Source organism: Myxine glutinosa, chromosome 9 (genome assembly GCF_964187855.1).
Source record: "Myxine glutinosa chromosome 9, kmMyxGlut1.1, whole genome shotgun sequence".
NCBI classification, from domain to species: Eukaryota; Metazoa; Chordata; class Myxini; order Myxiniformes; family Myxinidae; genus Myxine; species Myxine glutinosa.
The window spans coordinates 72,163,256-72,187,666 of record NC_136269.1 but is presented as its reverse complement, the minus strand read 5'-3'; the positions used below and the strand labels follow the sequence as shown (position 1 = coordinate 72,187,666).

The window sequence follows — 24,411 nt, the reverse complement described above, 5'->3', positions numbered from 1 at the left end:
AAAATATATTCAGATATTTTGCAAAGGTGGAACAAAGTGTGCAAACAATAAAACAATGGTGGTGCTCGGGAGAACCAAGAAAAAAGGCAAAGTTTCAAGCTGCATTGGGAGACCAGGTATTGACTTTTAACAATTGGATTCCACTTCACGGCTCAACTGTCAATCCTGTGGGATACTGGAACTCCCACCACCCCCTCCCCCCCCCACCCCCTCTCCCCCCCCACCCAACCCTCCGCTGCGCCCTTCCCAAACACCTTGGGCTGAACATGGCCAGCCTTCGCAGTTAGAACATGAGACTTATGGAGATTAGTCAAGCAGCTGAAATGATTATACCAATGGGAAAAGTGGCTGGTCCATTTGGCAAAGGCAAGGCCACACAATAATCTTTTGTGATTGCATATTTCTCTTCGAGCAGCACAATGCAGAATGTCCATTTCAGAACATGCCAAGGAAATGAATATTTCAGACAACTGGGAATAACGTTACCTTCAAGTGGGTTCTGGTTTCCTCTCAAGGCACCATTTAAGCTGGGACTGCTCTCTGACCTTTGACCATCAGCACAAAACTTTCCACCCCCAAGGAGGATTTAAAAACAGTCGGCGAAATAGATTCGCCTGGGTCTTACATCCAATACTCCATGGCTGAGGTCAAATGTGATGAGACAAAACTGAGCAGCTCCAAAGGTGTACAAAGTTTACAGGGAAGGACAATGTGCCAAAGGCAAATGTATTTGAAGTTGCCAAAAAGGAATGGTCTAATACCAAGACTAGAACGGCACTCGGCAGAGAGCATACCTCCACCAGCCTAAACAGTTTATGTTTTGTATCCCATTAATGGGTCAGATCTGGATCCGACCTGAACCAAAATCTAATCGGTTTGTTCTTGTCACTCACCCAACTCATCCACCGAGTGTTGTCATAAGTTATTCACAACTTTTTGAAAATGGGAATCATATTAAATAATTCCCATATCCAGATCCGTATTCAGATTTTCACCAACATCGAATCGATTTGTCCTTGTCACACAATCAATTTGTCCACCAAGCTTCCTCCAAATCTGTCCACAACTTTTTGAGAGGTCGTGCAATGTCTGTTTTAGCCCTATCACTCAATGGTGAAGAATCATTTGAAAAAATTCTCGGGTCTGGATTTGAATCTTCACCAAAATTGAATCAATTCTTCCTTGCCACATACGCCCAAGCAAGTTTTGTCCGAATCTGTCCAAAACTTTTTGAAATATCATGTTATATATCGTTTTGTCCCAATCACTCAATAGTGAAGATTCACTTAAAAAAATAAATAATTCCCATAACCGGATCCGTATTCAGATTTTCACCAACATCGAATCGATTTGTCCTTGTCACACAACCAATCTGTCCACCAAGCTTCCTCCAAATCTGTCCACAACTTTTTGAGATGTGCTATATGTCAATATTAGCCCTATCACTCAATGGTGAACAATCACTTGAAAAAAATTCTTAGATCCAGATTTGAATCTTCCCCAAAATTGAATCAATTCTTCCTTGCCACATAACACCAGCAAATTTCGTCCGAATCTGTCCACAACGTTTTGAGATATTTTGTTCACAAAGAGACAGACACACAAACAAACAGACAGACAAGCAAGCAAACAGACGGGGCTGAAAACATAACCTCCATACACTTTTGGGGCTAAGGTAATAAATGAAAGCCCGATGTATAAAGCAGATATATTCAGGTTTCATGTCCAGATAATACATCAAAACAACCCAACAGAACCGGTTCCAAAAAGTGTCTGGAGTTATATAAACCAATTATAGTTACATGCTTTTGAACCAATGGGGTCAAATGATGACTATGAGTTGTAACTTCCATATTCATACTACCCACCCTACTTTCAGACCTACAGTTCCTACCATTTATAACATGGTAAAGAAATACTCAACACAAGAAAAAGAGCAGAAAGACAGAAACAAACGATGATTTGGCCAAGATCCTGCATGCCACTTCCAGGAGATTGAAAGGAGTCCGTGACTTACCGAAACAAAATGAAGCCAATCGACTCCACCGCCGCTCTGCGTACATCATCATTCACATCACTCACCTGGTGAACACAAAAACATCAAAAAGGTTACTCATAATTGGGATTTTGTTTATCATGTCCTCCCTCGTCACAGGATTGCGAATACAAAACCACCTCCCATCTGGTTGATTTGTTTGTGAAGTAAATGTCAGCTCTTTCACGAGCCTCGATTCAGTATACAAAAAAAAATCACTGATGCTATAACAATAAATAAAATAGTTTCCACCTTGATTCATAGATCCAACAAGATCTTTGCCAATTGATCTTTGATTTGCATTTGCCAATTGATGCCTTTATGCCTGTGCTGCCTTGACCCTCCAGAAAGGTGATATATTTGCATTTGCCATGATCGAGCCTGCGTTAACACGGTCGTCTTGAAGGAGCTATTCCATGACCAAAATGCTGAAATTCCATTTTACAAATACATTCATTCCCTCGTTGAAGTTGTTGGAACCTTTTTTGGGATGGAATGTATGGATATTTTATTTATTTATTTGCTTTAATTTAATTTTGCACCCCACAAATTTGTTAACATCGATATTCTCGGACCGATGGCACAATTTCTCGGGCACAATTTCATTCTCCTCAATTCACACTGGGCCTTTTCACCCCTCAGCCCAAATTGGGCTAAGGGGTATTGTCGACACGGGCGTCGTCCGTGCATCCGTCAACTTTTGGTTTCCGTCAAATTTCAAGCAGAACGGCATGACAGATTAAATTCATTTTTGCAGTGTGTTGGGGTTGAGTAGAGGAAGGTTCCTTTCGAAAATGGGCGCGCTGCGATTTTCAATATGGCCGCGACGGCAGCCATCTTGAAATTGGTTTCCATCAATTTCGAGCAGAACGGCTTGTCCGATTAAATCCATGTTCGCAGTGTGTGCTGGGGTTGAGTAGAGGAAGGTGCCTTTCCAAAATGGGCGCGCTGCGATTTTCAATATGGCCGCCACGGCAGCCATCTTGAAATTGGTTTCCATCAATTTCGAGTAGAACTGCTTGTCCGATTAAAACCATTTTTGCAGTGTGTGTTGGGGTTGAGTAGAGGAAGGTTCATGGGCGTGCTGCGATTTTCAATATGGCCGCCAAGGCAGCCATGTTGAAATTGGTTTCCGTCAATTTCAAGCAGAACAGCCTGTCCGATTAAATCCATTTTTGCAGTGTGTGTTGGGGTTGAGTAAAGGAAGGTTCCTTTCGAATATGGGCGTGCTGCGATTTTCAATATGGCCGCCATGGTAGCCATCTTGAAATTGGTTTCCGTCAATTTCGAGCAGAACGACTTGTCCGATTAAATCCATGTTTGCAGTGTGTGTTGGGGTTGAGTAGAGGAAGGTGCCTTTCGAAAATGGGCGCGCTGCGATTTTCAATATGGCCGCCTCGGCTTCCTTTCACCATGCATGGGCTGAGGGGTTACGCCCGCTTTGCGGTGCTATTTATTCTAATCGCCAAGCAAGATATTTGTGTGAGGTTTTTCAATGTTTGATCTTCGGTCGTGCTGAGTCTCAGTAGTAAAACCCGTTTCCAATCCGGCTTGGTAATTTTGGCAAAATATGTATATACAAATCTAAGTTTGTTTTTTTTTAAACACAAAATATAACTTTTTTTTTCTTAAGTTTGTATCCTACTTGCTTTCATTCGCCACTGAAAGCTAGCCAGAATTGGCACAGAAACCCCCCTGAGCACCATGAAAACGTTTTCTCGCGTTTTTAATTTCATGGAGCGGGCACAAGACCCATGACAATCTCAACAAGGTTAACCATGCAAAACACCAGTGAACGTTTAGAAAGGGAGAAAATAACTTGCAGTGTAACCAGAACTGAAGAGAAACTGGGATCAAAACATAGTTTATTACAAAATTAAAGCTCACGAACCTGATGTCAATCATATGGAACCAATGAAATATACGACAGGAAGTAGAGTAAAGCAAATCAAATCAATGTTTGTTTTTTTTTGTAAAAAGATCGAGGCTGGTGAAAGAGCTAACATTAATCACAAAAAACAAACGGACACACGAAACATATAATAAGAGGAGCGGTAGACAAGATGAGGAGAGAGGGGGAAGCACACAAGCACAACATTTGAGAGCAGGGACATTGGGAGATCTGTGGGAGAGAGGGGGCTTGGGGGGAGGTGGCATGTGAAGGGGGGAGGGGTGGGAGAGGTATAAAACACATGGACACTGCAAGAGCTTCCAGGAAAGAAGTCGGTATTTCAAAAAAAGTGGATCTGGGGTGAATTAGCGGGGGTAGAAAAGATCAAGGTTTTGGATGGGGGAAGATAAGAGATGGTGGTGAACAGCTGTTTTAAAGACCTGGAGGGAGGAGTGGGATTGAAGAGAGTGAGGGAGTTTGTTCCGGAGGCAGGGGTAAAAGGAATGAAAGAGTGAAGGTGAGCAGAGTCTTAATTTTGGCAATTTCACCAGAAGAGGGTTTCTGGCAGATCTTGTGCAATTGAATAGTCAATTGAATGACGAGATTAGTAAATTCATGGTCAACTGGAGCAATGGATATTCTTCTTCATTCCAATCTCTGGCCTCGGCATCGCTATCTCCACGAGCTGGTACTGGACGTCTGCTCATTCCTACTTTCAATATTTCCTCTCTCGGGTACATCACCAGCCTTTGGTAAAAAAAATTCAGCTTCGCACCAATATCGAGAACTCCTTTCACACCCAGGTTGAAGGTAATGCCATTATTGTGTGCGGTTACAATCATAACATATAGCTCAAGAACCACATCAACATCCTCCAACTTAAAAGTAATATTAGACCCTAGGTATCATGACACGGTCAGGTGGTTTAATTCTAAGAGGGAGAATTGCTTTGCCATCCATGTCCCTACCGTTCCCAACGAACGTTCTTGTTCCAAGCAAAAAGTGCATGACTCCGTGAAAAACTGGTGAAATTTCCAGAAACAAAGTTGTTCTCTAACGGTTAAAGGCCAGGGAACTCCATCCCCTACCCCCAAAGCACTCCGCACTCCACCTCCACCATGCCCTTTCCCACCTGTCCCAATCTAACATCCTGGTCAACATTTCAGAAGTCACAATCAGCTTCTTGAAAACAACCTTAAAACAACTCCATTTGCCAGGACAATGTCGACCTCATGTAAATGACGCAGAAGAAGTTGGAGAAGACCTCAAAGGTGACGTTTACTCGTGTCTGCATTTACTCCAGGTCCCAATGGGATTTGCCTTCGGGCTAAAGTGTAATCGCAGGCATTAACGATTGCAAATGGCTGCCACTGCAAACTCCCTGGTGTGCGTTCAAAAGGATGCCTCGAGAAATGCTGGCAAGCAAGTAAGCAGATGATTACAAATAAACTTTACTTTCATTATATATGGTCTTTCGCAAATGTTGAGATGCAAGTGCAAGTGCAAAAAAAAAAAATTGTACGTCATCTTGATATAACCTCAAAACTAACTGTAAAGGAAACGGGTAAGTTTTTCAACAAAGGGATCCTTCCAATCTCCATTTGGAGAGACCATGTCGGGAGCCCAGGGGCTTTCCGCCATTTCTCAATGGCCCGTTACACCAGCATGCTGTGAACATGCTGCAAGTTATTGCCGAGCTGTTGGGCTTGTATAACAACCTTGGTCGCTACGATAAGTGATAATGCTGTAACATGGCGAAGGTGATCAACCCTTATGTGCACGAGTCGCATGACATGTGTGGGTCAAAATAACAAGGGTTGAGCTGGTCATATAAAAAAATCAAAATACAGTACTAGGTTAATTGTCCCACTTGATCTATAAACTAAGGCAATGAACATATGAGCTAAAGGTTATTCTTACATTCTCAGCAAGACGGATATAATTAAATGTACATCAGTGTCATTTAAATTTCAAGTCGTCATTTTGTGTCATTTTTTTTTTTCCATATCATATTTTGTCATTTCATATCATCACAAGTCATTGTCATTTTCATCAGTGTCAAGATTGCCATGGGGATCGCAAGGCTAACCCCCGCTCTTGCAGGGAAATGGCCTTAAAATGCCTGTTGTTTGTTGTTGTAGTGTCATTTAAATTTCGATTGCACAAAAACACCAGGGGTGTTATTTTTTTTGTATACATAGTCGAGGCTCAAGGAACAGCTAGTACTAGTGCACTGAACGGATCAGGACACAACAGGCCAAAGGGAACAGTTGACAGAGGGGAGGGGGAACACCAACAGCAGAGTTGAAGGCCAAGATCGAGGCCCACTTTGACAAAGGAATTGTGGGGAGGAATGAGGGGCAAGAGAAGATGCATATGGGGTGGACAAAATGGGTACAGAAGGAAACTCTCAGAAAGGAAAACTGGAAATTTGGAAGGAGGTGGGCTTGGGGTAGGTTAACGAGAGTAGAAAAGATCGAGTTTAGGATTGGGGACGATCTGAGATGGTGGTAAACAGCTGCCTTGAAGACCTGGACAGAACAATGAACTTGAAGAGAATGTGGAAGTTGGTTCTACAGGCGGGAGAAAAGAGGAACGAATGAGTGGAGGTGAGCAGTGATGCTGGAGTTAGGTAGTTTAATCAGAAGGGGGTTGATGGTGGACCATGTGTGTGCCCTGCAGAAACCTGGGGGGAGGGGGGGGCGGAGAAGTTGGGGTTGCACGGAGAGAGCAGAGGGTGCAAGACAAGAAAGGAGGTGGTAGAAGACAGAGAGGCCACCGACCTGTCTGTGAAAGTGAAGTGATAGAAACATAGACTCAGCTTCATCACAGAAGATTCCAATAACCTTGAAGTCCTTGGTTTCCATGTTGTCAAGCTGAGCAAGGTGTGAGGCAGGGGAGCCAGCGCAGAGGGGAGAGCAACACTCCATCAAGCTGCGGATGAACTCAAACCTTTCCCCGCACTCCACACTAACGAAATACACCCCGGTAACTAGAATTCTATCCTTACCTTATGCATTCTTGAGAAAAAGGACATGGGAAGGGTGTTTTTTTTTCACTCTTGCTTTGCGCTTCTGGGCATGATCTATATTAGTTTGGTTCATTAACTTTGAATAACAGGAAAGATGGCAACCATACAAAGCCGATGGGTCAAACGTAGCAGTCCAGAGATTAACTTTCTGCCAATTCTTCTTGGAAAAACTGACGATTTTGGAACATTCTTTGAGGAAAAAGATGTACCAAACAAACAGACCTTTTGGACACACTTAGCTCTGTGGTTGCATCTCTAGGCGCAACCATTTTGTCTGAATCTTGCTGTTACTCCGCCCTCAGAGCACGCAGCAAATTTCATTGGCTGAGATGGCGTAAAGATTTGCCCGGGTACTGCTGAACTGAAACTTTTTGTAAAGTGCAAACAAGGGGATTTGTGTTCTGTAGTGTTCGAATATATAATTAAATTGAAATAAAAAGTTTTAAATTTAATGGTTGTAGAAAAACCAAAAACAAACATTGACCCGGAAATTCACTGCCATTGAGGCATAATCATTTACCCCACATTATTTAACGTATTCCATTAGCTATTCGGGCCTGTTGTTTCCTGTTTAGGGTGATTTTCAATTTTGTTCGACTGCAAGACAGACAGACTGAAGCAACTGCTATGCGGAGAATGCGCATGCGTGCTCCGGACGAGATTCCACACAATCTGCCAAATTCAGAGCCAAGGAACTGCTAAAATGCAGGTTCGTGTTCCTATTCATGTTCTACAGTGTTAAAATATGTCATTCAATTGAAATCAAGCAGTTCCTCGATCATAGAAATAGACTGAGCGATAAGGTAGAGTAAACCAATTGCTTAACGCCACTTTGCTCTGAGTGCATTGGGTACCAAGATGGGAATCCGGATCTCCTAAACAAGTACAGCACAAAGCTCAAGGCACAAAAGCAAAATGGTGAGAAAGAATGCACACACCATGGTACGTCATTCAGTGGGCATGGATAAAATTAAGGTGCATTTTACATTTGGGAATATACAATTCAACTTTGTGTTTTGCTGCAGAACATCCCTAAATTCTACACATAAACACAATATATTTGAGGAAAAAGTGAAAAAGCACGTGAAAAAGCAGAATGCCTCAACTCTGTGTTTGCCTCAGTCCTTCCTTGGCACACGTCAGCTCCTCACCACATACAAGGCTTTCATCCACAGCTCAATGGAATACTGCTCTCCCCTCTGGGCTGGCGCTCCTGCCTCACACCTAGCTCGGCTTCACGCTGTTGAAACCAAAGCTTTCAGAATCATTGGAATCTCCCACGATGAAGCGAACTCTGAGCGCCTTTCACTCACTCACCGCAGGCAGGTTGGTGGTCTTTCTGTCTTCTACCGACTCCTCTCTGGCCTAGCGCCCACAGCCCTGTCTGTGCTCTGTCCCTCAAATACTCCTACAGGTCGCACAAGATATGCCATCAACCCTCTTATGGTAAAACTGCCAAAATCTAGGCTCTCTGCTCACCTTCACTCTTTCATTCCTCTTTTCTCCCACCTCTGGAACAAACTCCCCCACTCTCTTCAATCCCACTCCTCCCTCCAGGTCTTTAAAACAGCTGTTCACCACCATCTCTTATCTTCCCCCATCCAAAACCTTGATCTTTTCTACCCCCCCCCCCCCCCCCCCCGTTAATTCACTCCAGATCCACTTTTCTGAAATTCCGACTTCTTTCCTGGAAGTCCCAGCTGTGTCCATGTGGTTTTTACCTCTCCCACCCGCCAACCCCCTTCCCACGCCTCCTCCCCCCAAGCCCTCTCTCTCTCCCACAGATCTCGCGATGTCCCTACTCTCAAATGTTGTACTTGTGTGCTTCCCCCTCTCTCCCCATCTTGTCTCCCACTCCCTTTATTATGTCTTATGTGTCCGTTTTTTTTTTTTGTCATTAATGTTAGCTCTTACACGAGCCTCGATCTTGCATACAAATATATATATACTAGCTTGGCTCGGGTCGCCTCACCACGCGTCGTTACTGAGGAACGGGCTTATTTTAGCTGAGGATAATGACTGTACCTGAGTTGTTGTGTGTCATTATTTACACCAATCATAATACAAACAATTATTTTGCACAAATGTATTTGTAGTGTTTGTGATATTACATTTTTATAAGCAATTTAGGTTGAAGATTTAGATTGAAAAAATATATAAAATTCAAAAAAGAACCCCTCAGCACATACAGTGGGGAGAACAAGTATTTGATACACTGCCGATGTTGCAGGTTTTCCCACTTACAAAGCACGTAAAGGTCTGTAATGTTTATCATAGGTACACTTCAACTGTGAAAGACGGAATCTAAAACAAAAATCCTGAAAATCACATTGTATGATTTTTAAGTAATTAATTTGCATTTTATTGCATGAAATAAGTATTTGATACATCAGAAAAACAGAACTTAATATTTGGTACAGAAACCATTGTTTGCAATTACAGAGATCAGACGTTTCCTGTAGTTCTTAACCAGGTTTGCACACACTGCAGCAGGGATTTTGGCCCACTCCTCCATACAGATCTTCACCAGATCCGTCAGGTTTCGGGGCTGTCGCTGCGCAACACAGACTTTCAGCTCCCTCCAAAGATTTTCTATTGGGTTCAGGTCTGGAGACTGGCTAGGCCACTCCAGGACCTTGAGATGCTTCTTACGGAGCCACTCCTTAGTTGCCCTGGCTGTGTGTTTCGGGTCGTTGTCATGCTGGAAGACCCAGCCACGCCCCATCTTCAATGCTCTTATTGAGGGCAGGAGATTGTTGGCCAAGATCTCGCGATACATGGCCCCATCCATCCTCCCCTCAATACGGTGCAGTCGTCCTGTCCCCTTTGCAGACATGCATCCCCAAAGAATGATGTTTCCACCTCCATGCTTCACGGTTGGGATGGTGTTCTTGGGGTTGTACTCATCCTCCTCCTTCCTCCAAACACGGCGAGTGGAGGTTAAACCAAAAAGCTCTATTTTGGTCTCATCAGACCACATGACCTTCTCCCATTCCTCCTCTGGATCATCCAGATGGTCATTGGCAAACTTCAGACGGGCCTGGACATGCGCTGGCTTGAGCAGAGGGACCTTGCGTGCGCTGCAGGATTTTAATCCATGACGGCGTAGTGTGTTACTTATGGTTTTCTTTGATACTGTGGTCCCAGCTCTCTTCAGGTCATTGACCAGGTCCTGCCGTGTAGTGCTGGGCTGATCCCTCACCTTTCTCATGATCATTGAGGCTCCACGAGGTGAGATCTTGCATGGAGCCCCAGACCGAGGGAGATTGACTGTCATCCTGAACTTCTTCCATTTTCTAATAATTGCGCCAACAGTTGTTGCCTTCTCACCAAGCTGCTTGCCTATTGTCCTGTAGCCCATCCCAGCCTTGTGCAAGTCTACAAATTTGTCCCTGATGTCCTTAGACAGCTCTCTGGTCTTGCCCATTGTGGAGAGGTTGGAGTCTGATTGAGTGTGGACAGGTCTGGAGACGGCTTTGCGGTCGGTCTTTGCGGTCTTTGTGGTCGGAGACGGTCTGGAGACGTCTTTTATGCAGATAACGAGTTCAAACAGGTGCAGTTAATACAGGTAATGAGTGGAGAATGGGAGGGCTTCTTAAAGCAAAAACTAACAGGTCTGTGAGAGCCGGAATTCTTACTGGTTGGTAGGTGATCAAATACTTATTTCATGCAATAAAATGCAAATTAATTACTTAAAAATCATACAATGTGATTTTCAGGATTTTTGTTTTAGATTCCGTCTTTCACAGTTGAAGTGTACCTATGATAAAAATTACAGACCTTTACGTGCTTTGTAAGTGGGAAAACCTGCAACATCGGCAGTGTATCAAATACTTGTTCTCCCCACTGTACATACGGGAGGAGTAGGTGCAGACTGGAAGTTTGGGACGATTACACCTCACCACCACATAATTTAAAACACCTCACCACCAAGTAATTTAAAACACCTCACAACCATGTAATTCAAAACACCTCATCCCCATGTAGTTTAAAGCACCTCACCCCACCTAATTTAAAACACCTCACCCCCACGTAATTTAAAACACCTCACCCCCACCAAATTTAAAACACCTCACCCCCATGTAATTCAAAACACCTCACCACCACATAATTTAAAACACCTCACCACCACATAATTTAAAACACCTCACCACCACGTAATTCAAAACACCTCACCACCACATAATTTAAAACACCTCACCCCCACATAATTTAAAACACCTCACCACCAAGTAATTCATAACACCTCATCCCCATGTAATTTAAAGCACCTCACCCCACCTAATTTAAAACACGTCACCCCCACGTAATTTAAAACACCTCACCCCCACGTAATTTAAAACACCTCACCCCCACCAAATTTAAAACACCTCACCCCCATGTAATTTAAAACACCTCACCACCACATAATTTAAAACACCTCACCACCAAGTAATTCAAAACACCTCACCCCCATGTAATTTAAAACACCTCACCACCAAGTAATTCATAACACCTCATCCCCATGTAATTTAAAGCACCTCACCCCACCTAATTTAAAACACGTCACCCCCACGTAATTTAAAACACCTCACCCCCACCAAATTTAAAACACCTCACCCCCATGTAATTTAAAACACCTCACCACCACATAATTTAAAACACCTCACCACCAAGTAATTCAAAACACCTCACCCCCATGTAATTTAAAACACCTCACCACCAAGTAATTCAAAACACCTCACCACCAAGTAATTCAAAACACCTCACCACCACATAATTTAAAACACCTCACCACAACATAATTTAAAACACCTCACCACCACGTAATTCATAACACCTCACCACCATATAATTTAAAACACCTCACCACCACATAATTTAAAACACCTCACCACCAAATAATTTAAAACACCTCACCACCACGTAATTCAAAACACCTCACCACCAAGTAATTCAAAAAACCTCATCACCAACTAATTCAAAACACCTCACCACCACATGATTTAAAAACATCTCACCATCACATAATTCAAAATACCTCACCACCACGTGATTCAAAACCACCACCACATTGTTAAAAACACTTCACAACCACGGAAACAAAAGTTTCAGGGAGTAGTTCAGTGACAACAGACACTGCCCAGATATGTAGATACTAGCTGAGGTACCCGGCTTTGCCCGGGTTGAATAAGAATAATACAAATATATGATGAAAAGAACATGTATATTTTAGAGCAATATCACAGTACATTTCCGACATGACGTCTTTTCAATTTTCAATTTCTCAAAACCTATGGGTATACAACATTTCTGGTTTTCTTACTTGGTGCCAAGACAAAGATTGCTTGGTTTTCCAACCCTCGAGCAGCCCACGTACAGCTGGCCATGGGCAAACACTTGTTCTGTGAAGTTCAGGCCTACAACCTTCATTGATTGCCCCTGCGCCAGAAATATGTCTTGAAATATTCCTGAAATAAGTTGTTGACCTTTTGGCCTATGTTAACCTCAAAAATAATTGGTGGTTTAATTCAGTGATCTGATATGCAAATCCTCTTCAAATTTCAAGTCAATTAGATGAAAATTGACGATTTTAGAAATTTGGCCCATATTGATATTTTCACCTTTAGACCTCAAAAATAATTGGTGATTGAATTAGGTGACCGGATATGCAAATCCTATCCAAATTTCAAGTCAATTGGATGAAAATGTAGGATTTTAAAAGCTTCATCTTAAGTTGTTGACCTTTGGCCTATGTTTACTTTTTGGCCTATGCTGACCTCAAAAAGAATTGGTGGTTCAATTTCAGTGACCTGATATGCAAATCCTCTTCACATTTCAAGTCAATCAGATGAAAGTTGAGGATTTTAGAAATTTGAAATTGTTGTTGACTTTTGGCCTATGTTGCTCTTTTGGCCTATGGTGATCTCAAAAATAGTTGTTGGTTGAATTCAGTTTGCTGATATGTAAATCCCATTCAAATTTCAAGTGAATCGGATGAAAATTGAAGATTTTAGAAACTAAAAAAAAAAGGTGGTTGACCTTTGGCCTACGTTGACCTTCTGGCCTACGCCGATCTCAAAAATAGTTGGTGGTTTAATTCAGTAAGCCGATATGTAAATCCTATTCAAAGTTCAAGTCAATAGGATGAAAATTAAGGATTTTAGAATTGAGGCTGACATCTGTTGAGAAACTCAGTTGGGAGGTTTACTGCCTGATCTTCATGTCACTTTGTCAAGAGTCATAATTTCTTTCATGACCGGGCAGCGAATGTCATTATGTGCGACTTTACGTCACTCCTACGGACGTGAAAACATTTGTTTTCCTTAAAAATATATTTAAAATAAATAAAATAATACATAAATTAACAATAAAAGAAGCTAAAAAACAATTTAAAATACAATAAAAAGCACATTAAAAATATATAAATATGTACGTACAGTATACTGTACGTACGCGCAACCGCTGATTCTCATTCAAAACAGAGGCGACGTACAGTATTCCTTTACTGTGTCTGTGTTAGCCATGGGTCCGAAGAAGGATAATGCTAGTGTTTCCAAGTGTAATGTGGTTACGATGGACGATAAGGTAAATCTGATTAAAAGGTATGGAAAAGGTGGAAAAGTGTCGGTGATAGCGCATAGACCTTATCGTGAATCGGAACCGCAATGCGTCATGGGATCGGAAAGGGGCAATAGCGCCGCCACAAACTACACCATGGAATTGCAGCTGGCGCGGTTTTTTAAACAATTGATATTAAAATAAAAAGTAGCCTATAACCACCGGAATTTTATGCTGATTCCGAATCTGTGTCTAAAACTTTTCTCCGATGTGTAGTTCTTGAGTTATAAGCGGACATCCAGACAGACACACAGACACTCCTCCTTTATATATAGAGATATAGATAAATGACTACCTAAATGACTGTACCCGAGTTGCTGTTTTGTCATGGTTTACACCCATCATAATTCAAACAATGCACAAATGCACAAATGTATTTGTAACATACATGATATTACATTTTATAAACAATTGAAGTGGAAAACAAGTTAAAAAAAAAATTCCCCCAAAAAATCCCCCCCCCCCCCTCCTCCTCACCCCCCCAAAAAAAATTGGAAATTTTTTTGAAAAAAATACCCTTAGGACATACCGACGGGAGAGATAGGTGCATACTAGAAGTTTGGTATGATTTAACTAAAGTTTGGGGGAGTAGTTTAGTGACAAGACAAGACAAGACAACACAGACACTGCACAGATACAGATACTCATCACACAATATTCCAATATTAAGGGGTTGAACAAAGAAAATGGAGAAAGATACTCAACACTGAAACAGCACTTCAAAGTTATGTCATCATTTGCACAAAGTGGGAATAGTCGATGTGTCGTCGAGACTAATACTAAAAGTCAAGATCGGCATGCACTTGTACTCTTCACCACACACCTGCTCTCATGTCTTTTTGACGGGCAATTCTGCTCTGTGGTGAACCTGAAATTACTGACGGAGCACTTATTGACAGCGTATGTTCAATTAAACCGACTGGTTTGACAGTTGCAGTCATCAACGAGCTCGGCGGCTGAGAGCAATGTTGGGAAGAGTCCGTGGCTGGATTCGCACCTGCAGTTCCACTATTGAAGCTCTGAATGGTTTTCTCAGACATCTCTCCTTGGCACCCTCCGTTTCACTTTTGCTATGGACGCACATCTCCGGGATCGAAAAGCGTAAAGAGCTTACAAAGCAATCCTGAGATACCACTCCAGTGCCAACGAGAAGCGTCATGAGAGAATTCGCACTTCACAGGGCTGAGAAATGATTAGTATTACGAGTCATTATTTAGCTCATTTATAACTCTTGGTCACCATTACTATTAACACAACTCACCAAAGAAAAAAGGAAAAAAACATTGATACTTACATTTGGTGCACTAAGTAAGAAGTGTGGGTGAGGGTGGTTGAGGTGAGGCGGGAATGGTTGAAAAGAGGGTGAGAATGGTGGAGAGGGAGGGTTGAGGGTTTGGAGGGGAGAGATTGGCGGTTTTTGACGAGAGATTTTGGAGAGGTGGTGAGGGGAAAGGGATTGGAGGTTAGGAATGGTTAAAGAGGGGGTTGGGGGGGAAGGACAGGTTGGTGAGGGTGTTGGAGAGATGAGAGGTTGGAGGGGGGGGGGGGTTAGGGGAGGAGAGGTTGGCGAGGAGGTTGAGGAGGGGAGAGGTTGGAGGGGGGTTAGGGGTATGAGGGGAGGAGAGGTTGGAGGGGGGTTAGGGGTTGAGGAGAGGAGAGGTTGGTGAGGGTGTTGGGGGAGGAGAGGTTGGAGAGTGGGTTGTAAAGGAGGTTGGGGGGGGGGGGGGGGGAGAGGTTGGATGGCAGGGTTAGGGAGGGAGAGATTTGGGTGGTGGTTGGAGGGGAAGAGGTTGTGGAGGGGTTTGCAGATGGTGTTGCGGTTGTTACACAGAGGGGGTTTGGTACAGTTGCAGAGGGGGTTGGGGGCAGTTGTGGAGGGTGTTGGAAGAGGTTGTGGAGGAGGTTGGGGGCAGTTGCGGAAGGGGTTTGTTTGGTTGGGGAGGAGTTATTTGGTTGGAGAGGAGGGGGAAATGGGGGAAGAGTAAGGATGGGGGATGATGGAGGGTGGGGAATGGGGGATGAGAGCATGGGGAATGGGGTGGGGGGTGAAAGCAGGTGGGAAATGGTGAATGAGGAAGGTGGGGAATGGGCATTAAAGGAGAGTGGGGAGTGGGTGTGAAAGAAGGGTGGGAATGGGGTTATGAGGGGATTGCAGAATGAGGAGGGGTTGGCAGGTTGGGAGGAGGCTTAGGGTAGGGAGGAGGAGATTCGCGGGAGGGGGAGCAGGCAGTTGTGGGAGACGGGGCATGGTGGGTTAAGTGGGAGGGGCAGGGGATTTGTGGGTTGAGTGGGAGGGGCAGGGGATTCATGGGAGGGGCAGGGTGTTAGTGTGAGGGGAGCAGGGGGTTAGTGTGAGGGGAGCAGGGGGTTAGTGGGAGGGGGAGCAAGGGATTGGTGGGAGGGACAGTAGGCCTTAGCGTGAGGAGCAGCAGAGGTTGGGAAAAGAGTGATTGTGAGAAGAGTAGATGAAGAGGGGGGGGGGGGGGCGGGCGGAGGGATGGCAGAGCTGATGACCACATTACGGCACCCTTATTTAAATTTCTGGTGATCATCATCATCTTTCGGGAACTGAGTGGGAACTGAGTGGGGAGGAGGGGAGTTTCGGGAACTGAGTGGCGTGCTGATGAGGAGGGGAGTGTCGTTGAAGCTGAAGGGAAAGGTGCATGCTGCATGTGTGAGAAGTGTTATGATTTATGGGAGCGAGACATGGGTAATGAATGTAGAGCAGCAACGAAGGCTGGAAAGGGTGGAAATGCGAATGGTTCGGTGGATGTGTGGAGTATCGTTGAGAGAGAGGAAGACAAATGATGAATTGCGAAAGATGATGGGAATAAAGCCTGTGATGGATGCTGTGAAGAGAAACAGGTTGAGATGGTTTGGTCATGTGTTGAGGAAGGATGAAAGTGACTGGTTGAGAAGAGTGATGGAAATGAATGTAGAAGGAAGTAGAGGACGGGGAAGACCGAGAAAGACTTGGCTAAAGATGGTCGAAGAAGAAATGCGGGCAAGGGGGTTAACAAGGAGAGATGCAGAAGATAGGGCAAAATGGAGAAGATTGTCATGTGGACCGCAAGGCTAACCCCCGCTCTTGCAGGGAAAATGGCCTTAAAATGCCTGTTGTTGTTTTGTATCATCATCATCCTCCCCCTCCTCATCACCATCATCCTACTCCTCATCCCACATATCCTATTCCCTCAACCCTCCCCCCATGATAATGCTTCACACACTAACTCGCAAAAAGAAGCAGGCATTCTCCAACAAAGTATTAAAATTAAATTATTAAAACTCAAATGTATTGCTTGCGTTAAAGTATGATTCCAACTAATGAAAATAACACAACAGCCCTAACTTACCTAATCATCATCAGTTGATGTGTTTATAAACAGCTGCAAATGTTCTTGATCAGTCCATGCATGTGTTGCAGACTGAAACGCAAATGTTATAATCTCCATGTGTGAGGGCAACGCACCCATTTTTGTTAACACGATCAGCACCGAATGAGGTGCTCAATCACGTAGGGATGGTCAATATTGTTGGAAATGTTCACTCGTCATCTTTGCTGCAGACGGCATGATGCTCATTGATGAGTGAGAATGGAACAGTGAATGAAATTGTTTGAATGCAAGTGAATGCTCAAGTATGTAGACAGTAGGGGGTGGTGGGAGGGGGATGAAAAATAAATTAAATGAGGGAGGAAATGTTTTTATAAGGATTGAACAAAATAATCAAAAAGAGATTTATTCTACATCTTCGTGATGATTTGCATTATAGTTTGTATACGTTGTCTAGGCTCGTGGAAGAACTAAGGCAGAGGGCAGGGTACACAACAGAGCAGCTAGAACACTGGGGAAACACACCAACAACAGGGTAGAGGAACACAAAAAAGGGACACTTGGAGTAAGATAAGGTGAGGGGAAGAATTTGAAGGGAAATGGAGGGAGGAGAAAGACACAGGGTGAACAAGCTGCACACAAGTTGGATACAAGGATCCAGTACAAAAATAGATATGTTGATAGAACAGGAAAGGTAAAAGGATGGAATAAAGATGAAAAATAAATGAAAATGTGGGTGCATGGAGAGGGGCGAAAACAAACAACAACAAATGCATTACAGTACAATCATGGAGATCGTGAGAAGTGTGCGCTAGAGATCTCAAATTAGATGAATCAGAGAAACAACCTGGCTCAGTTCAATGCCAGCACCATCGACAATGAAGAATGCTCACATTTTAAGTCCTCTCCAGTACCACTACACCCACGATCTCAAATTTACATAAGTGCCTACCAGGTGCAGATGGCAAATTATACACTCACCATCAGTTTGAACTCAGAAAACAAACAAACAGCCTGCCACCTCTTGCTGGGATTCAGAGCAGCCAAGTGTACAAGCTGTGAGTACCAGTGAGCATGCTTAGAGCAGCAAAAGATTCAGGATGGCATGCACACAGTATCAAAGCACCTCAATTAAAGTTGTTAAAATTTGTACGAAGTCCAACAGGATGGCAGAGGAAACACAATGATCTCTGAGCTGTCAAGTCTGGGATTGATTCCCAACAAGACGACAAACGAAGAAATGGAAATGAATCGCACCATCTGACGGATGGACGATAAGAAGGTGACCCGTCTGCTCATACTAGACTAGTTGGTGGAAATTTAAAATCACAATGTCTTTTGTAAAGAGAAGGTGAGTCATCTTCGGGACCCTGAATAAATTACAAACAAGAAGAGCTACATTAAAAATATACCGGCCCCATGCCAAATAAATAAAGAACACATCCTCCAGTGCACAACATTGCCAGGGTGCCTCGGGCACCCGGTGATGGTGCTTGAGGCTCATGAACAAGAAATTGGGCGGGAGTGATGCACAATAATTGATTAATTGCGTAATTAAAATAAATAAGTCATAATCGTAAAATAATTGTACACCGCTCCTTTCCAAATCCATCTCCAGGTGCAGTGTGATGTCTCCGCTGGGCACCGGAGGGGACCCGGCAATGACACGCGCCAAAAGTGAGAACTGTATTTTTCGGTATATTAACCGCACTTTCTATCAGAAAAAAAAGTTAAATGTTAGGGGTGCGGTTAATAGACAGATATAGAAAATATACACCGTGGGACCCCGCTATTTGTGGGGGATATGTTCCTGGAAAATGCCACAAATTGCGAAACCGCGAATGGCGGGGCATTGCTTCAATGGAAAAAAAGGAGGATAGGTTCCCGAGTCGCGAAAATCCGCGAATGATGAGGCAAATCCCAAGAATGCTGACGATAATCCGCAAAGGTCGATGAAAGTCACGGAAATGGCGAGGCAAATCCCATGAACGTTGGCAATAATCCCACAAAAATGGTGAGGCAAATCCCGCGAATGTCGGCAATAATCCCAGCAATAACGAGGCAAATCCCACGAACGTCGATGAAAATCCGTAAATGCATGCCGTGCCAGTTTCAATGGCGAAAAGCAAGACAGCTAATTGCACTATAGATACTGTGGAGTGTTTTCATTCTGTACAGTAACTTGCGGGGATGACATGTTATGCAGCTGGTGGAACATCCCGCAAAGCTCTAGATTATAGTGCGGCTAAAATTTGCGGCCGTGAAAGCCATGGAACCGTAAAGTACACAGCAATGAATGTAGAAGCAGGTCATGCTCGTAGATGTTTTTATGCGTATGTATGTCCAGCTGCTTTATGCATGCCTGGTGAAAGACAGGTTTTATAAATGTGTCAAGCTAGTTGCTCGTGAAAAAAAGAAAAATTTATCCCCTCAAAAACCGCGAATTCGCGGAACACGACCGCTAATAGGAAAAAAACCCCCTGCAATTTCACAGAACATGGCCGCGAATAGAAAAAAAACAATGCAAATTCAAATGACACTTTTCTGCAAATAGGTCGGATTTTATCAACCGGGAATACGTGTAACCCACAAATAGCGGGGGCCAAGTGTGTGTGTGTGTGTGTGTGTGTGTGTGTGTGTGTGTGTGTGTGTGTGTGTGTGTGTGTGTATACATATACTTTTTTTTTTTTTTGTATACAAAGTTGAGACTTTGGTAAGAGCCAACAGATAGCTAAAGAAAATATAATAAAGGGAGCGGGAGACAAGTAGTCCTTGAGCCAACCGGCCATTTTTTGAAGTGAATGCTCCGGGGGGGGGAGTAATTCTCATTATGATTTTCCATTAGACCAATGTCTCAAGTGTCAGAAAAGGTGTGATGGACATCTGAGAACGGTAGCTTAGTGCCCGGATGGACGCCATCTTTGAAACCACCCAGCTCGAAAATGCCCATTTGGTGGGGTACATTGTTGCACGTGTATCTGGACTTCTATACTAGCTATCGATGTGCGGTTGACGACTAAATATACGTCCGATGTGTACCGTCTAAATAAAAAATAATATGAAGCATTTTGTTTTAGATTAATTATTATAAAAATCAATTATCGAAAAAAAATCATATATTTTTCAATATTTTATTATTAGACTTGTACTTTTTTTAGTGAAACAACACTGGTATGATTTTCCAAATTATGCATTGTGCTACACCGTTTATCTGTCTATAAAAATAACTCAAAAACTAAAACATATCATCCACCATGAGTGTACATAAAAAATATATGAAAAGGCATGCACTTTCCACAAACCGAAACTATGTCAGTTGGAATTTCCCGCCGATAATCAACCCACAGAACCCAGTGCCGAAAGTGACGTCAGTCTATTCTATATCTATATTCTATATTCTATATCTCAGTCTGAGATTTGTTGCGGTGACCTGATTAATTTCTGAGGGGGGGGGGGGGGGGGTGGCTTAAGAACTAAAAGTGAACATGTTAGATGGCGCCACATACAACTCTATTATAGAGTTGTATTGTGGCGCCATCTAACATGTTCACTGACTTGGATGAGTATGTCTATGTAAGCTGGCGAGCTTTTCGGATATCGGAGTAATCTAACGTCAGTCTTTTTGTTCTTTCAGCTGAGATGGCCGGTGTCGAGGCGAAACGGGCGAAGATTGAACCTGAGTCCGGAACGTGCATCCTGTGCAGCAAGAAGTCGCCACTCTCTGAACTAAGCAAGGCAGCGGGCAACAGTTCTTGGAAGACATTGTGTGACGCAGCCGCAGTTAGAAACTTTTATCCAATTCTAAAGCTAGTCCAAGAAGGCGCAGTTGAACTTCCTAATATTCCAATATTATACCATAGGGCTTGTAGATCAGACTTCACTCACAAAAACCACCTAGCTACTTTGACCAATGCAGCTAGAAGTTCTTCAGTTGATACTGGCGATGCGGTGCGACGGCGATCATCACGGGAAGAGACAGGATCAACTTCAACGGTCTACGATGATAAATGCATTTTTTGCCAGCGTGCTTCAAAATTCATAAAAGGCAGTCGTACCCGTGAAACAGTTGTCTTGGCTGTTGAACCATGCGACCAGACAATCAGTTCGTGGACTGGTTTCAACATCATGACTAGAGATCGTGTTCAGGTGATGGAAGATGTAGTTGGCTACCTGCCGACTATAAACGCGCCTGCCACAGATATGGCAACAGTGCAAGAAATCCTCAGAGAAGCTCTGAACATCATGTCATCACTTCAGCTTGAGCGTATACCGGTGGTGCTAGACCAGGCACTATTTGCTAAGGCGACCGAAATAGCATGGAAAGATGTCGATCGATATGGAAGAATCGTGCTCATGATGGGGAACTTCCATACCATCTGTAACTTCATGTCGAGCATTGGGAAAATGTTTGGAGATGCAGGCCTTCGGGATGTAGCTGTTGAGTCAGGAGTAATCGCTGAAGGTTCCATCAACAGGGTTCTGGAAGGCAAGCAATACAACCGTGCTGTGCGACTCCACAAGTTGATGTACGAGGCACTAATGCGCATCATTTGGAAGGGCTTCCAGGTGTGGATAGAAAGCAATCATCCTGACAAGGAACCCCAGATTCGAAGCACTGACCTCAAAATTCGCAGCATCAAGGAGGATGTTTGCCACGAGACTCTCGCTGCTGCTCTCGATGATGATTCATGTGTACAGAGCTTTGACATGTTCGCGAAATACCTACATTTTCTGCGAACCAAACATGGAGACCTGGCTCGCTTCTGGATGATGTATATTGATATGGTAGAGACCCTGCTGGGGTTGATTCGTGCGGATAGAGAAGGCGACTGGATGCTTCACTTGGCTTGTGTCAGAAGAGTGATCCCTTGGTGTTTCGCAATGAACAAGGTGAACTATGCTAGATATCTACCAGTGTACTATGCACAGATGACGCAACTCCACGAAACATGCCCCGAGTTGTACAGGCATTTCAATCAAGGCTACTTCTCCGTACAGCTTAGACCAGGGAATCCATTTGCCAGAATCGCTGTTGATCAGACAACAGAAGAAACAGTAAACAAAGATACGCAAACAGCTGGAGGAACACGAGGTTTTAGTCTTCGACAAGGGGCTGTGTCACGATACTATCTAACTGCAGAAAATCGGGCTACTGCACTGAGGCAACTACGAGAAACTATCCTTGTGAATGGCAGCGACACATCTCACGCCAAGCACCCTGACTTGTCTACTTCTCGCATCAAACGTGATGAGTCTGGCGTCACAGCTATCTGTGATCTACTGGAAAATGACTGGACCAATCCATTCGCCGATGATCCGTCATGTCTTCTCAGTATATCTACCGGAGCGGCTGCGAGGGAGGACGTTTCTAATGACCTACTCAACACCCTGCAAAAGGGGGAAGCGGCGTCTCAAAGCTTCCAGAAACGTCTTGAAGAGGGAACAGGCTTTCATGACACATTGAACAAGCTAAACTTGAAGACCTTTGGTAAGATCAAGCAGAAAGTTGTGAAGGGCACAAACAAGGAGATCATCCTGAGAGCTGACAGACAACTGTTTGCCACCATGATACTCATCGCCAAGACAAGGAACCTCGACATGCAACTTGTCCTTTGTCACCCACTAGGGCCGTTACCATGGTCTTTGGCAAACGTTGATGGGTCAATGAAAAAAACGAACAAAGCTGCACTTGTGAAACACATGGAAGGTCTTGTGGAACCAGCCGAGAACGTTGACAAGCGAAGTGCAACAATAATTGATGCGATGGCTCTCATACAAAAGATGCATGGCGAGAACGACACGTTCGAAGAACTATCTGACCGCATCCTTGCTGCAGCGCTTCACGCTGGTCAAGGCAGTGAGCGCATCGATGTTGTCTTTGACACATACACAGAAGAATCCATCAAAGCAGCTGAGCGTGTGAACCGCGGTTCAAATGAAGGCATCAGTTTCAGCGAGATCAGACCCGCACACAAAATCATGAACTGGCGGCGTCTCCTTGCTTGCAGCCAGACAAAGGAGAAACTGGTTGTGTTTCTGGCGGAGTCGTGGAAACATGAAACAAATCACGAAAAGCTAGGCAACAGAACACTGTATGTCACCTGTGGTGAAAAATGTCTGGTACTGACCCGCGATAGGTGGAAGTTGGTGCAAGCACTCGAATGTAGCCACGAGGAAGCAGACACGCGTATGTTTCTCCACGCAAAGCACGCCGCTACCCACTACAAGACGATCATCTTAGTGGCAGATGACACCGACGTTCTGATCATCAGTCTTCATCTCAGCAGAACCATCGATAGTCAGCTCTTCATCAGACGAGGAACAAAGGTTCGAGTCAGAATGATCGACGTTGGAAAGTTGGCTGCGGTATTGGGGTCTGGAGTTTGCAGTGCATTGCCAGGGCTTCATGCATGGAGCGGGTGTGACACTGTGAGTGCTCTGGCTAGCCAAGGAAAGATAAAGGCTTTGAAGCTTGTGCAAGCGAATGAGCTGTATCTTCAAGCATTCACAGATCTGGGATCTTCGTGGAATGTACCAACAGACGTCTTCAATAGCATTCAGGCCTTCACGTGTCAGCTGTACGCCAAGAACACGAAGATCGTCGGTGTTAATTCGCTCCGTTATCACATGTTCTGTGCAAAGAAGGGCCAGATCGAATCTGGACAATTGCCGCCTTGTGAAGACTCCTTGATGCAGCATACGCTTAGGGCCAACTATCAGGCGGCTATCTGGCGACGCAGCCTTGAAAACCTACCAGACGTCCCAACACCATCAGCAGGACATGGTTGGGAACTCGATGATGGCGGTTCGCTCACAATCCGATGGATGGCGGGTCTACCAGCTCCAGATGTCGTCTTGAATCTCATCTCATGCACATGCAGAAGGACGTGTCGACCGTCAGATTGCTCCTGCATACTGAATGGGTTGAAGTGCACTGTTGTGTGTAAGCTGCAGGGATGCTCCAACGTGGTGCAGGATGATGCTATCGTGGCTCAGGATGCCAATGACTCTGATGGCGACTCTGATGATTAACTTTGTGTGCACTGTATATTGTATAGCATATGTTGTTCTCTATTATAATGCAGGCCAAATTGCCTGAAAATCTTTATAGACAGATAAACGGTTTAGCAAAATGTATAATTTGGAAGATCATACCGGTGTTATTTGACTAAAACATGACATGTTCAATGATACCTCCGCTTGCTTATTAGGAATATACATCGTATGGTGTTAAAATCAGCTCCATACGTCTTTCCAAACTCTAGTAATGAATAATTAATATAATTGGCGGCCATTTTGAAATCCAAGATGGCCACCAAAGTGCAGATTTCCGATGTAACAATTTCCGCCTGCTTATTAGATATCGTATGGTGTTAAAATCCTCTCCGTACGACATTCCTAACTTGCGTTATCGTCAGAATAGATAATGCCAGCGGCGGCCTGTCATTTTATGCCTCTTTACATTTATTTGTTGTAAACTCGTGGTGGATGATATGTTTTAGTTTTTGAGTTATTTTTATAG

At 43.9% G+C, this 24,411-nt stretch overlaps 1 protein-coding gene across 1 annotated transcript in view; it reads right to left on the bottom strand.

Moving 5' to 3' along the window:
- PSMD1 (proteasome 26S subunit, non-ATPase 1) overlaps positions 1-24,411 on the bottom strand; it is a 398,075-nt gene that overhangs the window by 238,642 nt on the left and 135,022 nt on the right. The window contains exon 16 of the mRNA XM_078784439.1: positions 2,018-2,082. Within this exon, the coding sequence (XP_078640565.1) occupies positions 2,018-2,082 (65 nt within the window). The remainder of the gene's footprint in view (positions 1-2,017; positions 2,083-24,411) is intronic.